This window comes from Strix aluco, chromosome 16 (assembly GCF_031877795.1).
Source record: "Strix aluco isolate bStrAlu1 chromosome 16, bStrAlu1.hap1, whole genome shotgun sequence".
Taxonomy (NCBI): Eukaryota; Metazoa; Chordata; class Aves; order Strigiformes; family Strigidae; genus Strix; species Strix aluco.
The window spans coordinates 1,598,032-1,610,933 of NC_133946.1; the positions used below are offsets into that span (position 1 = coordinate 1,598,032).

The following is a 12,902-nucleotide window of genomic DNA, read 5'->3' on the forward strand; positions in this document are numbered from 1 at the left end:
CATACTGAGTACTGTAGGTGTGTTTTTGCATGGGTATGTTTTCATTGTACATAAAAACTGTAGGAATACCTGTATGTTATGCTTTTATTTGTGTTTTGGACTAGTATTGGTGATGTTTGTACTTAGCTGAAATATATGTGTGTGTATACATAATACATATATAATTTATTTTTAAAGTCACCACAGCTGTTCAGTCATTTTGTAGTTTTCAGACAAAGGTTGAAAAACATCTTTTGTCATGAAGTGCTAAATTTTCGAAAAGACCTTTTTCATCAGAACAAATTTGGAATCATGTTACAGAGCAGATTTGTTTCTTAAATTCTGCTTAAATATCATTCTGCTTAAATATCATTAAAACTATGGCATTTCTTAAGTTATTCTTTGGATATGCCCTTAAAAGCATAATTTAAGGGGGAAAAAAAGTAAGCCATGCTGCTTTTCCTCTAGATTAACAGATACTGCTGTTAATGGTTAGAAGAAGAATGTGAATTCTATTCATTCAGGAACTTTCTTCACAAGCATAACTGGCTTAAGTCTCTTTTAGCTGTTACTCCAGTGTTTTGGCAGCTGTTTTCAATCCTGGTATTTTTTAATTTTCAACAAAATTGTGCTAATGCAAGTATCAGAATTTGAAATGAACATGAGAGGTTCAGGAGGCCTGTGGATTCCTATAGGCATATGTATCAGCTCACGCTTCAGTTAAAACTGTACAGTTTTAAATATATTTGCATTAGTTTTAGAGTCATTGCTGTACTGTTTCTGTAGTGAGTAGGTCTTGGAGGTACTACTTTTTAGACCACTGCAGCCCACCTAGTTCACAGACGTGCCCTATTATAGACTACCAGGCTTCCAAGTATCCTGTAATATTTTGTATAACTGTCTAGTTCTGCCCAAAAGGGTGCTACTTTAATCCAGTTGTAGAAGATGCAGCTAGATACCGCTATATTCTGTGAAAATTAAGTTGTATATACCTGCTGCTACCACAGAGGTTGTTGGAAGAGTGTAAAGTCAACCTTTTTTAAAAGTCAGGATTTGTAAGGCCTACCACCACCATCGCTTTCATCTTGTTCTTCAGCTAAGCACTGAAGACATTAGGCAGGTAAATAATGCAATTTAGAATAATTTACAGTTAAGTTTCTTAGCATAGTAGCTTTACATCACACTGTTGCAGTCATATTTAAATTAGTTATTCTCTGCCTCTGAATAGAATTTGTGTAATTGCTTCAGACTTGAAAATAAATCCCAGGAAGCCTTAGGTGGTTGTATCTTCATTTTGGACAATAGGTTAGTGTTGAAAGGTGGCACAAATGTAGTCAGAGGCAAGGACTGTAGAAGGTATTCAGGGAGAAGCTTAAACGGTGGTGGTTTCATGCAAAACAAGCGTGTAATAGTAGACATAAATGTTTAAGCCACAAGTTCTTCATACTAAATTACAAAATTATAGACTGATTTAAAATAAAATGAGCCCTTTGATATCACTTCTGCTTATCTGATTGTAACAGTATTACCCTGTCAGCCAGAGAAAGCTCTGTTACCTGAAACTGATACATAAAAAGGCGGGAGGCAGTACATACTAAAATTCTTCAAGGCTGTAGGTGTAAAGCAGGCTTTAATAAGTGTGTAGTTAGTGTGTGAAATACAGAAGTCGAAGGTGGAAAGCTTATTTTGGTAAAGGAAGTGAAGCACATGGATAAATACCAGGTTGCTGAGGAATGTCTCATGCAAATGCAAGATCTGGAGGTCAGCCTCTGGTTAGGTGGATAGATATTGTACCTATAACTGAGCTGGGAGTGATGGAAAAATGTGCCCTAAAGAAGAGTAAATGGTGTGGCTTCTAAGAGATGCTGCCTATGAAAAAATTCCTTGAAAGGAGTTGATAACAAAGAAGTTCAACTAAATCCTAGCCCATGACCCCCTCCCCACCCTGCCCCCCCCCTTTCTTTTTTGGTGGACTACTTGCAGCACACTTAATAGGTTACTTAGTTTGTCTATGTATGTGTAGTGCAGTCTTCCATATTTGAGTATGCTTATGCTATGGAAAAGCCCTTATTTGAAATAGGATGTTTTGTGATGTTAATGTAATACATTTCTCTTTCTTTCCTAGGAGTAGAAAAGATGAAATCCATGTCACAGCTTGCTGTTTTATCGAGACGATGGAGGCCATCAGAGATGAAATTAGATTCTTTCCAGGAGGTAGTACTAGAAAGCAGCAGCGTTGAAGAATTAAAAGAGAAGGTAAAATGTGTAACGTGATACAAGTTTCTTGTGGTATCTAAGAGCCTTATTGATGTCCTCTGTTGGGAAGCCCAGAGATGTCATAGCTGCAAAAATCTTATTGCATTGTGACTATTTTTTTTCCTCAGGATCTGAGAACCTGTCCTGTCCTATTAAAGCCATACAAATTACCAGCTTTACTTCATAGTCTCATAGAATGGTCTGGTATCAAAGTATTTAGGTGAATGTATGGGAAAAAAAAAAGTCGTATCTTGAAGTTTTAAGAAGCATAATATTACCTGTGTCCCTTTCCTTAAAAAACGCACGTGAGAGAAAAGCTAAACTATTGTTGCTTTCTTTTTTCGAGCCAGTATTTTGGTATTCCAAAATACCAAGCCTTTCAGCCTCTTCATATTTGAATTTGAGAGCAGTTGCTCAGGGACAGTGTAACTGCACCAAGTAGATTGAACTATGTTTTGATTAGAAGGAAATATGGCTTTGGTATGTTTTTTTTCTTTAAGGCCAGAACCCTCTAACAGGGTACTTTCCTGGCAGAAATCTAGAGTGGAAGTGTGTCTTGTATTGAGGCTATTTTATTAATCCAGTATATCCAGTTTCCACTCTTAGGGAAATTATTATTTATATGTGGCAGTATCCAGATGTAAGAAGGCCACCCTGGATGTTGAGGCCAGCAAAAATCATAGTATCCATAAAGTCTGCCAAAGTCTTACCTTACTAAAACACTCAGCATTTGTGAGTTAGGTGTTAATTTGTAGGCTGGGGAGAGGAACATTGTTCAGCTACCACAGAATGCAACAGCCTGGGATTTGTGTATGTACACAGACTAAGCCACAGACTGGTTTCTTGTGTTCTTCAGGTAGAGATGAAGTTATGACTACAGGTTCTTGCATGCAGTCTTCAGGATTTCCTCTTCACTTCTATCTGAAGAAGGAGTTGGCTGCTCTTGTCTCTTGTTTTAAGAACTGATGTGCAGGGAGCAATTTTAGCAGCATTCTCCCTGAGAGGCCTTAATCTTTTTGCTCCCACCAGTAATAGAGAAACCTGAATTTGACACATCTGTAGTAACAAATTTTATTAGCAGAGTGTAGGGCTAATACATTTCAGAATTTGTCTGGCTTTTGTCAGGATTGTTTATTTATCCTAGTTTCCTAAGGAAATGAGAGTTAGAAAGTTACACTGGCTGTTAGTCTTTTCTCACCATCAGTTTAATTTGAACACAACTGCTTTAACAGCAGATTTGAAAGAGGAGAGAATCTTAGAGAGGAAATCTCTCCAAGTGTTGGGAAAATAAGCTGCCAAAGATAAACACAAATCAAAGTTGGTGTCTGCATTGCCATGGAGAGGAGACTGCAGCCGCACTTGAGTTAAGAGCGAGGCAGTGATGAGCCTGTGTGCACCGTGAGAGCGCTCAGCGGAGGGAGGGCTGCACTGAGGCCCTGTACCCGGTGCCAGGGCTGGGCAGCGCCCACAGGGGACGGGATGGGGGACAAACTCTGTGCACTGGGGGGCAGGGGCACTTACAAGGGGAAGGAGCAGCCAGTGGTGCTTGCTGGGGAATTGCAGGGTGGTTACGGTAGGAAGTGCAGGAGTGTGGAGATGGTGTTTAGTTGTGCGTGTTTTATGGCTTTGCCTGCTCCCAGGTTGACTGGGGAATAGCTTTTGTTTTGTACAGGGAAGCTGCCAAGGGCTAACTGATGGACCTGAAGGCTTAATGTGAAGCAGCTGGTCTCTTTGTATCTTGGAACTTGAATGTTCTTAATCGTTTCTATTGGTTTTTTTCTGTCACCCCTCACTGTTAAGAGAAGTGTGATGAAATGCTATCATGGCAGGTGTCGCTTGCGAGATGCTAGTAACCTCGAAATATAAAAAGTTTCTACCTTGTCACTGTAATTTTGTACTAATACTTTGGATCATTGGAGGACTTCCAAATAATTTTAATTGACTTTTAGATTTGGCAAGTTTATTGACTTTATATAGACACAGCGTAACGTTGTTGTGGACTGGTATTAAATCCACCATTTTTCTTCACTTGACAGCTGAGTGAAATAAGTGGAATACCCTTAGAAAACATAGAATTTGCAAAGGTAAGTAAGGTTTTGTCTATTTTTACTTTTCAATAGTACGGATGTGTGAGTTTTATTTTATTCACAAAGTAACTGCTTTTTCTCAGGGTAGAGGAACGTTTCCATGCGACATTTCCATACTAGAGATTCACCAAGACTTGGACTGGAATCCTAAAGTATCTACATTGAATGTCTGGCCTTTGTACATTTGTGATGATGGTGCAGTAATATTTTATAGGTATGTATATTATTACAGTATAATAAACCATGCAAAAAATCTGTGTATAAGATTTGGGGGGTGATGTCATCAAGTGAAGCATAAAAATACTCTTCTGTTGTCTTAAAGAGGGTTTAAAATATTGAGATGGAATGTTTGTGCTCCTCAGTCTCCTAAAAACCTGAGTATTAATTATGTTAATTGTTTAAGAAAACAAGCATTTCATCCTTTTACTCAATCCTCCCTCTCAAAAACCTGAAAGTAATACTGAATGCAACACTAGTTGCTATGCTTGAGTGTGTATATGGATTTCATCTCTTCAAATAGAACCATTATTCCTTGTGGAGTCAGAGTCTTGCCATAGGTTTTAGAGAGCAGGAATTTTACTTCCTGAGTTTATTTCTTTGAGAAATTAGTATGGCTTGTTTGGAAAAAAGGATGTTATGACAAAAAATTTTGTTAACATGAAAAATGTTCATCATCTGGCAGCAGCAGCCGCAAGGTATTTGAGGACTAAGAGCTTGAATATTGTAATTTCTGCTAAACTGGGTGGGTGGGGCAACCTCATGAACACATTGCTCCTACAGTATTTTTCATAATTACATGTGAGTTTGGGGGAAACAGCTGGTTGATAATGTGCTGGCTGTGAAGAAAATGATTTGGGAGAGCAGCTGGTAGTTTCTAGGTGGGTTTTTTTTTTCTAGTTTTCCAGCTGGCAGCACCGTGACCGAATAAAGTACAGAGTTGTAGTTGTCTCTGAAGAATAGGAGTTACCAGGTAGATGGAGGAGTATGGGCTTGTTTCTTGCTGCTTTCCCTGGGTCTGCTGTCAGTTAGGATACTGAAAGTCTCTGTTAGAAATGCAGGTTTAGACAGATTGTTAGTTTCTGGAGAAGAAGAAAATCATCTGTAAGGAGTATTATGCTTAGTTGTGCTTTTTACCAAGTTGCTCCAAGTGAAAAAAATTACAGAAATCTAATTATGGTTATTGTATTAATCTGAATTTTAATACCTTTTAGGGATAAAACTGAAGAATTAATGGAATTAACAGATGAGCAGAGAAATGAACTGATGAAAAAGGAAAGCAGCAGACTCCAGAAAACTGGACACCGGGTAACCTACTCTCCTCGTAAAGAAAAAGCACTAAAAATTTATCTGGATGGAGCACCAAATAAAGATTTGACGCAAGACTGATACTTGCTATAGCATTTTCCCTGGGGAATTTTTTTGTTTAAAATAAAAAGGTTCACTACTACTGTGTAGTGCCATTACGGCAGGACATTCATTAGGTGTAAAGCGCTGACACCAGCACTGGTTGGGCTGTGTTACCAATCAGCAGTGCAGTGCCCCGTTGGGTCACTGTTTGACTTGGAATCATGTTGTGCACTATAGTCAAATGTACTGTAAAGCTAAAAGGGATGTGCAAATAAAAGATTAGAACTAAAAAGTGGGAGGGGAGGGAAACGAGTGGAAATTTTTGAGGACAGTGTGCACATAGTAGCTAGTGAAACTAGCCTCAAACAGGATACTCATAGCTTAATAATAAAAGCTGTGCAAAGGCCATGAAAGAATCCTTTTTCTGTTTGTTTCACTGATACACGCATTACCTCATCAGAGAGTCTGAAGTAAATGTTAACGCATTGGTTCTAGAAAAGCAGCGGCAAAGGGTCGAAGATGAAATGGAAGTGCTGCAAGTGTAAGGTTTTAGAATATTCTTCCATAAAACAGGTAGTCTGAGAGGTGTCTGCAGAAAGCTGCCAGCAGGTGTTGGTTCATTTTGCAGAAGTGCTGTTGTAAGGTAACTGGTTTTTAATAGGTTACAGAAGCCGGTGAGCAGCTCTATTATATTGTGTTCAATGTGTAAATAAAACTTGCCCTATCCATTTACCAGAACTGCAGTTCAGCTATTTACCATGGTATTTCTTTTCACATATCAACCTTCATTGTGTACATTTGGAAGTGTAGTTGCCTATTTAAATTTGTATTCATTTTATGTTTGACGATGCTGGGTACTTTAGGGTTGTATATCCCCTTGTTAATGAAGTTTTTGTTCAGCTACTTTTTGTACATTTTGTTTCTGAGACTATTACAAGTTTGCATCTTCTCCACTCACTGAAAGTCATTTTGTTTTTCCCAGAGTTGATTCCGTAGCTATATGTAGTTGAATATTGGGGCAACCTCTTAACACCTCAACACACAAACTTGGTAGTCCAGGTGGTGGTGCAAAGACTGATGCAATCAACATGATTTCATTGCAAAGCCTAGGAACAGCAAGTTTTTGCTTTGGTCCATAAAGATCAATAGAGAACAATCCTCCGTAGTTTTTGGAAAACCACCTAATTTATAACAATCAAAAGATTTTGGTAAACTTTTTCATGCCAGATGCTGTTTACAACAATGAACATGCCAATAAAACATTTGTTCATTCTGCTGTGTTATTTTAATCATTAAATGCTGTGGCTTTTATTTGAAAAATTATGGAATTATTTCATGGAAATAGAGACTTTCTGAAGGCAATGTCAGCATTGTAAGGCGCTGTGTGTATGCACACACCTTACACGTGTATGCAGTATTACAGGAAGTGGTTTATAGCCTGTCTGCTGCTCCTCTTTACTTACTCATGCCTAATTTTTCTTCAGCTATAAGTTTCCTTTTCCAGAACTGAATTTCTCACCAGTGAAACTTCAAAGCTCCAGCTATGAATGGCAGCTAAGTTCTGCTCCAGAGAGGAAAAAGGATTTTCACTAACTGAACATTCAGTTCTTCCTTTCATGCTGTCCCACAGCAACCTAAAAATCCCAGGGACTCTGGCAGTTTGAGAACCAGGCACTGCGCAGAGGATTCCCTCTTCCTTCTGTCTGACCTGGGCCACCTCTCGTCCAGCGTAGGTGAGGTGGAAGCAGGAGCAAAGGAAGCATGGAGTGAGTACCAGCCAGGTGGTAGAGTACTTCATTAAACCACCATTTACATACATATATAGACTGCTGAAGGATCCTTGGAGGTTTCGGAAGAGAGAAGAAAGTTAACTATCAAATGGGTCATGAATTTTCTTTGGACTTGGACATTTGGAGAGGCAAAAATCTAGAGATGGATAAAGTAGGGTTAAGAAAAGAATTCCAAAAACTGCTTGCTTAATCTCTAGCCCTATTTGGGAAACTTCCATTGAGAACTGCTTTGAAGAAGTTCATTTTAAACCTGTAAGTCTTGGCAGGAATCTGGATAGAGGACTGAGGGGCATCCTTACAATGATTTCCTGACCAGCGCTGCACTTCCTTCTGTATAAGTGTACTGGGAATATAATCTGCGTTGTTCTGGGAGACATTCTTCAGCATCTGCTTTACATTCTGATCATTTCAAACGTTTTTGAGTTTTACCATCGGCATTTTAAAGAAACAAAAAGCCTTGAGTTTCTAATTTGCTTAGCTCAGCATATATCTTGCTGACCTGATGAAATACTAACACTTTATCTTTCAGGGATTGTGGCATCAAGAGACTTGAAGGGAGAATAATGCTGTCCTTAAGGAGGGAAGTATTTACAGACAATTATTGCTCTCATGAAGTATTTTTTTAATGGGAAAATTGCAGTGATACTGAATTCTTTTTCTATAGATGGGCTGTCTCTAAAGCACAGTAATTTTGTTAGGGATGGAAAGGAAAGGTAAATTCAGTGGACTCAGCATATGTATGTGTGCATGTGTTGGTGTGAGAATTGGTGGTAGAAATAAATTCTTAAATTAAAAGACTGTTCTGATGACATTTTCTTCCTATTCATAATGATAATGGTTAATAACATTAATTCTGGTACCTAAGGAATTTGTTGAAAAGCTTTCATGGACCAGAAGTGGTGAAAGACTTGCAGGCTAGTGGCCCAGTCTTGTAGCTGCTCTTGTTAAGTTACTGGTGCTCTGCTGTTCCAAATTAGACGTAAGCAAGTAGGGATTTTTTGGGAAGAAGCTCCATGAAAAGTTACTTGGCTGGAGCTTCATGTCATTTTTTTACCATGTGCAATAACAGATGGTGACATCTGTCACCCAAAATCCATTAGTAGTGGAAGAGCCATTGTAGCAAACTGTTGAGACAGCTGGGAGCTGGGGTGTTTGGTGGATTGGATTTTACTCTTAGCTCGCTATTGATTTCTAGAATCAGTGACCTGTTACGATGGCAATGATGATCATGTTTTGTAACACATTTACACCTATGAAGTGTATTAAAAGCACAAACCACTTCTCAAAGAGTTTTCTCTGCGTGTAATGGAATCAAGTAGGAGAAGCACACGTCTCTGCATGCAAGAAGCTATTTAGGTTGTCTTACTGCTAAACTGCAGTAATGAATTTATGTTCACTGCCTCCATCTCTCAAAAAGTGTAAATGATGGTGGAGTAGAGTCAGCAGATCCTTTAGTCAACATTACCCAAGAAGGTATGTACATGTAGTGCAGAATGCTGCTGTACAGCTGGCACTGTATTTAGCTCTAGCTTAGGCATAGCCTTGTAACTGCAGCTGCACTGTTCTATATATTGATACTTTATATATTCTGTCTACAACAGAGAATCTGTTTTCTTTGTACTCATCCCAGTCAGCTGGGATATATGTCTTGCCCAGGGAGATGCCCTGAACAGCCAAGTTCAAAGTTCCTATATAGAAACCAGTGTGTTATATGGACGTAAGTGTGCATGCTATTTGGTGTTTGTATGGAAAATGTAGGCTTGTCTTGATAGTATGTTCCTCACTGAGTGGGGGAGGCCAACAATTATTGTAAATGAAAGTATAAAACTCAAGGGATGCTCTAGCTGTGGCACACCAGTTCTGAAGTTACACTGAAGGCTGCTGCAGGACAGGTGCCATCCCTCGGACCCAGCTGAGAAGCAGCTCTGGGTATAATCAGCTAAACGGGTAAGTGTCCTTTATCTGTTCTGTCCTTTCACAGGCTGTGTGTGGTGGGGGGGGACATGACACCCAGAATTTGTATGTTAGTTTCACTGATTATATTTTCTAAATAAAAAATAAAAAAATTGCTTAAAATTGGTGACTAAACCAGTCCAAAGTAGATGGTTCTTACCCTAGAAAAATGAGCAATTCTAAACATACGTACTTCAAAGTCACTTCTACAGTCACTAATAACTTAAGATTATTTATGCTTATGTGTATTTTTTAATGAGTACAAGTATAGATAAGTAATGTACAAGGGGAAAGTTCTAATGCAGAAGAAACACTAATATATTTCCCTTTGTCTCTGACAAAAGGTTTGGTCCAAGGATTGAATGAATTCAACAGTAATTTGAACATGCAGGTTTGGTGCACAGAAAAGGATGCTCACTGAAGACCTTGTTTATTGCACTTCTATCCAGCAGTATGTATTTAGGGTTTACATAAGCAAGACACTAGACAAAAATTTCTAGAAATAACTAATGAAACTCTGTGGTGTTTGGACTTTAAATTTCATCTCCCAAAAACAGCTCCTGAGCTGAGTCAGGCTCAGGCTTCAAACCTGCTTCGTCCTCCAGACTTTCTAATTCTTTACGCACTTCCTGAATGACACTGCTCTCTTCATAATCGGAAAGAATATCTCTGGGTATCAAGCTGAGAAATGGCATCTCATCCATGATTAAGGGATCTTCTTTTTCGTTATTCCTGGTCTCATTGGCAGACAGTTCACATACAGATGTAGTGCTGTGGCTGTTGGGAAGAGACACATCTGGTCATAAAGTACATCTTTTCGTGTTCTTGTGCTAGCTCCTTAATAAAATTCTTCCTGCCTTCCCAACATGAAAGCATGCTAAATGCATAGTACTGTCAGATCTACCACAGCTGACTTGATAAACATCTGATTTTTACACGCTTGACAGCTGGGGAGTTAAAGATGAGATTTCCACATACAGAGCTAGAATAAAGATCCTAACAGCAAAAAATGTTTGATACTGGAACACAAGATGGCAGTGGACCTCAGCACAACCTGGCCCTTCTACCTACAAGCACTCATGGTGATTAGTCCTTTCTCTTCATGTTATAATACCAAGTTAAGAAACAGGATACATACTTGCACCTTAACTAAAATTTTGGTGCCAAAAGGATGGGATCAACTCTGCTTCCTTCTTTAGATCACAGTTATGAAACATCATCCAATTACTTTTCATGCATGAAAAAAATGTAGAAACAGAGTTGGACACAGAAGAAGACAGAAATATTAATCTACATCTCTATCACAGCTATGCTGTCATGTTGAAAGTTAGTATAATGAAAATGGTAGTGTAGGCACAAACCTAGAGAGCTTATTTCATTAGAAAACATGTAGGTTTTCTAAAAATGCTTTTAGTTCAAAACTGAAATGACCTCGCTTTCTCCCAGTGACATTGCTGATGATGCAAATACTATCCTTTTAAAGAATAATTAAAGGTGTGATATATTAGAAGTTTTAGCTTTTAGCAGAAATACAGAGTCAGCCTGCTGCTTCTTCCTCGAAACTCAATGATACTGAAGAAGTCTGCACAGTACGAAGTGTTTCAAGTCTGAATGGCAGATCTTGAGTCAGTGGTAGGGAAACTGGCTTCTCAGGTTTGAAGCAAAGTGCAAGCAAAGGTATCTTTTCTTCTTGGGATAGAAGTGACCTGTCAAGCTGATCAGTAGCACAGGAACAAGCCTGTTTATACTTACTGCATGTATTAAAATGTCATTAATGTACTTATGTATGAAAGCAAGCACAACTCCTAATAGAAGCCCCATCTAACACAGAAAGTTGGTGGACAAGAGCTGTATGTAGAGAATTAAATTGGAAAGATACATCTCAGCAGCTGTTAGTACTTTCTGACGGATTAAAAAGCTGTACCAGCCACAAACTTAATTCACACTGGATTAAGGTGTTGCCAATCTCAGGTATATCTGTGTGAGACAAAGCAGTAAGTTTGAGAAAGCTTCAATGCTACTGCTGAGAAAAGCTGTCAAGATGCTTTATAGTGTGGCAGAATCAGCAAGCTCTGTATCTACTTGCCACAGAAAGAGATCCCTCAAAAATTTCAAGCAGTTTGCTTGCCCAGTTTTGATCTTTACCTCTGAGGTTGGCAGATCAAGCCACTTGCACAGGGGCATCGCTCAAGTACTCCATCGGGTTCCAGTTCCCAGGTGATCAGGTTGAGAAGTTGGTTTGAAGGATCATGGCAGGGTTCACCTTCCTCAGGTAATGGAGTGCACACAGGAAACAGCAGTTCTGTATGCCAGAGTAAATTAATGGTATGAGAAGTCGTTAACTGTCTGCTAAACTGAGATGACCTAATTTTTACGTCTACACGCAAGATAAAAAGTGGTCAAGTCTGTCTTTTTGTAAGTCCCCTTACATATTAGGGAGCCATAACATAATGTTCTTTCTGCTAGGTGGGAGTAGGAGAGTTGAAGTTTATGCTTAATGACCAAGGTCAACTCCTGCTTCTTCATGAAGAGACTACTGTCAGTAGAGTAGTAATGCACAACTCCATCCCTTGGAGATTTGAAAGACTATTCTCAAAGCAAGAAAGCGAACCTTAGTGAATCCTTTGCAATGCATAGCATTAATGGTTTAAAATCTGAATAGAGAAATATCTCTATATTTTAAAACTGGTTTTTTTGCTATTTCTTCTATGTTTTTGCAGAGGTTTCAAATACAGACCAACTGTTCAGAGACTTAAATAATGAGGTTACAAGAACTACTCAGCCATTTCATTTCTTATAGTAGTTCTACACTAGGTAAAGCTGTCTGATGGTGTTTGGGGCTTGGCACCCTTGTTTCTGCACAGGGGTGAATTTCAACCTGTGTAATAACTTTAGAAGAATGTGTCGTTTGTGTTTCCTGGTGCTACTAACTTATAGTGTCAGTCTTGAATTCAGCTTTTCCAGACGTTCCTATCAAACCTCCTTTCCTCCCCTTGCCTTCATTCACCTCATTCTGTCTGGTATAGCAGAATAAAGTATGTAAAAAGTTCATAATTTGAGTTTTTAAAACAAGCTTGGTCAAAATATATATATGTGTGTGTGTATACAGACACACACATATGCTTTAATGTATATGACTTACCAGTTCCTAATTCTGAAACAGATTGTATCTTAGGCAGTAAATGCTCCATAGTTTACTACAATTTTATATAAAAAATATACACGTAAAGACAGTCCAATCTTTATTAGGACAACCTTTTGCAATACTCGAGTGACAGAGAAAGGCCTTGAGGTTAGGCCTAACCTGAAAAATCCTAAAGCACTGCTAAAGCAGACTACTGCAGAGAATAAAATTCCATTGCTATTAATGAACAGCTCTGTGTAAAGTTTTAGTAAATGTTCCATTGGTTTTCGTCAATATTCTTATCTATTGTATTGTTCCTTCCTGAGATACAGGTTTGTACTAAATATCATTTCAAGCCAAGCACTA

The 12,902-nt window shown here is 38.6% G+C and overlaps 2 protein-coding genes across 5 annotated transcripts in view; one reads left to right on the forward strand and one right to left on the reverse strand.

Annotated features, from left to right (window-relative positions):
- The window catches only part of USP47 (ubiquitin specific peptidase 47), a 54,108-nt gene extending 48,339 nt beyond the window's left edge, over positions 1–5,769 (forward strand). For all 4 annotated transcript variants that reach the window (XM_074842449.1, XM_074842448.1, XM_074842447.1 and 1 more), the window contains 4 exons: positions 2,105–2,235; positions 4,272–4,319; positions 4,406–4,536; positions 5,534–5,769. In XM_074842449.1, the coding sequence (XP_074698550.1) occupies positions 2,105–2,235; positions 4,272–4,319; positions 4,406–4,536; positions 5,534–5,708 (485 nt within the window). In that variant the 3' untranslated portion in view covers positions 5,709–5,769. The remainder of the gene's footprint in view (positions 1–2,104; positions 2,236–4,271; positions 4,320–4,405; positions 4,537–5,533) is intronic.
- Positions 5,770–9,823: 4,054 nt separating this feature from the next.
- DKK3 (dickkopf WNT signaling pathway inhibitor 3) overlaps positions 9,824–12,902 on the reverse strand; it is a 32,725-nt gene continuing 29,646 nt past the window's right edge. The window contains exons 6-7 of the mRNA XM_074842460.1: positions 11,558–11,714; positions 9,824–10,189 (exon numbers count right to left, since the gene is read on the reverse strand). Of these exons, the coding sequence (XP_074698561.1) occupies positions 9,946–10,189; positions 11,558–11,714 (401 nt within the window). The 3' untranslated portion in view covers positions 9,824–9,945. The remainder of the gene's footprint in view (positions 10,190–11,557; positions 11,715–12,902) is intronic.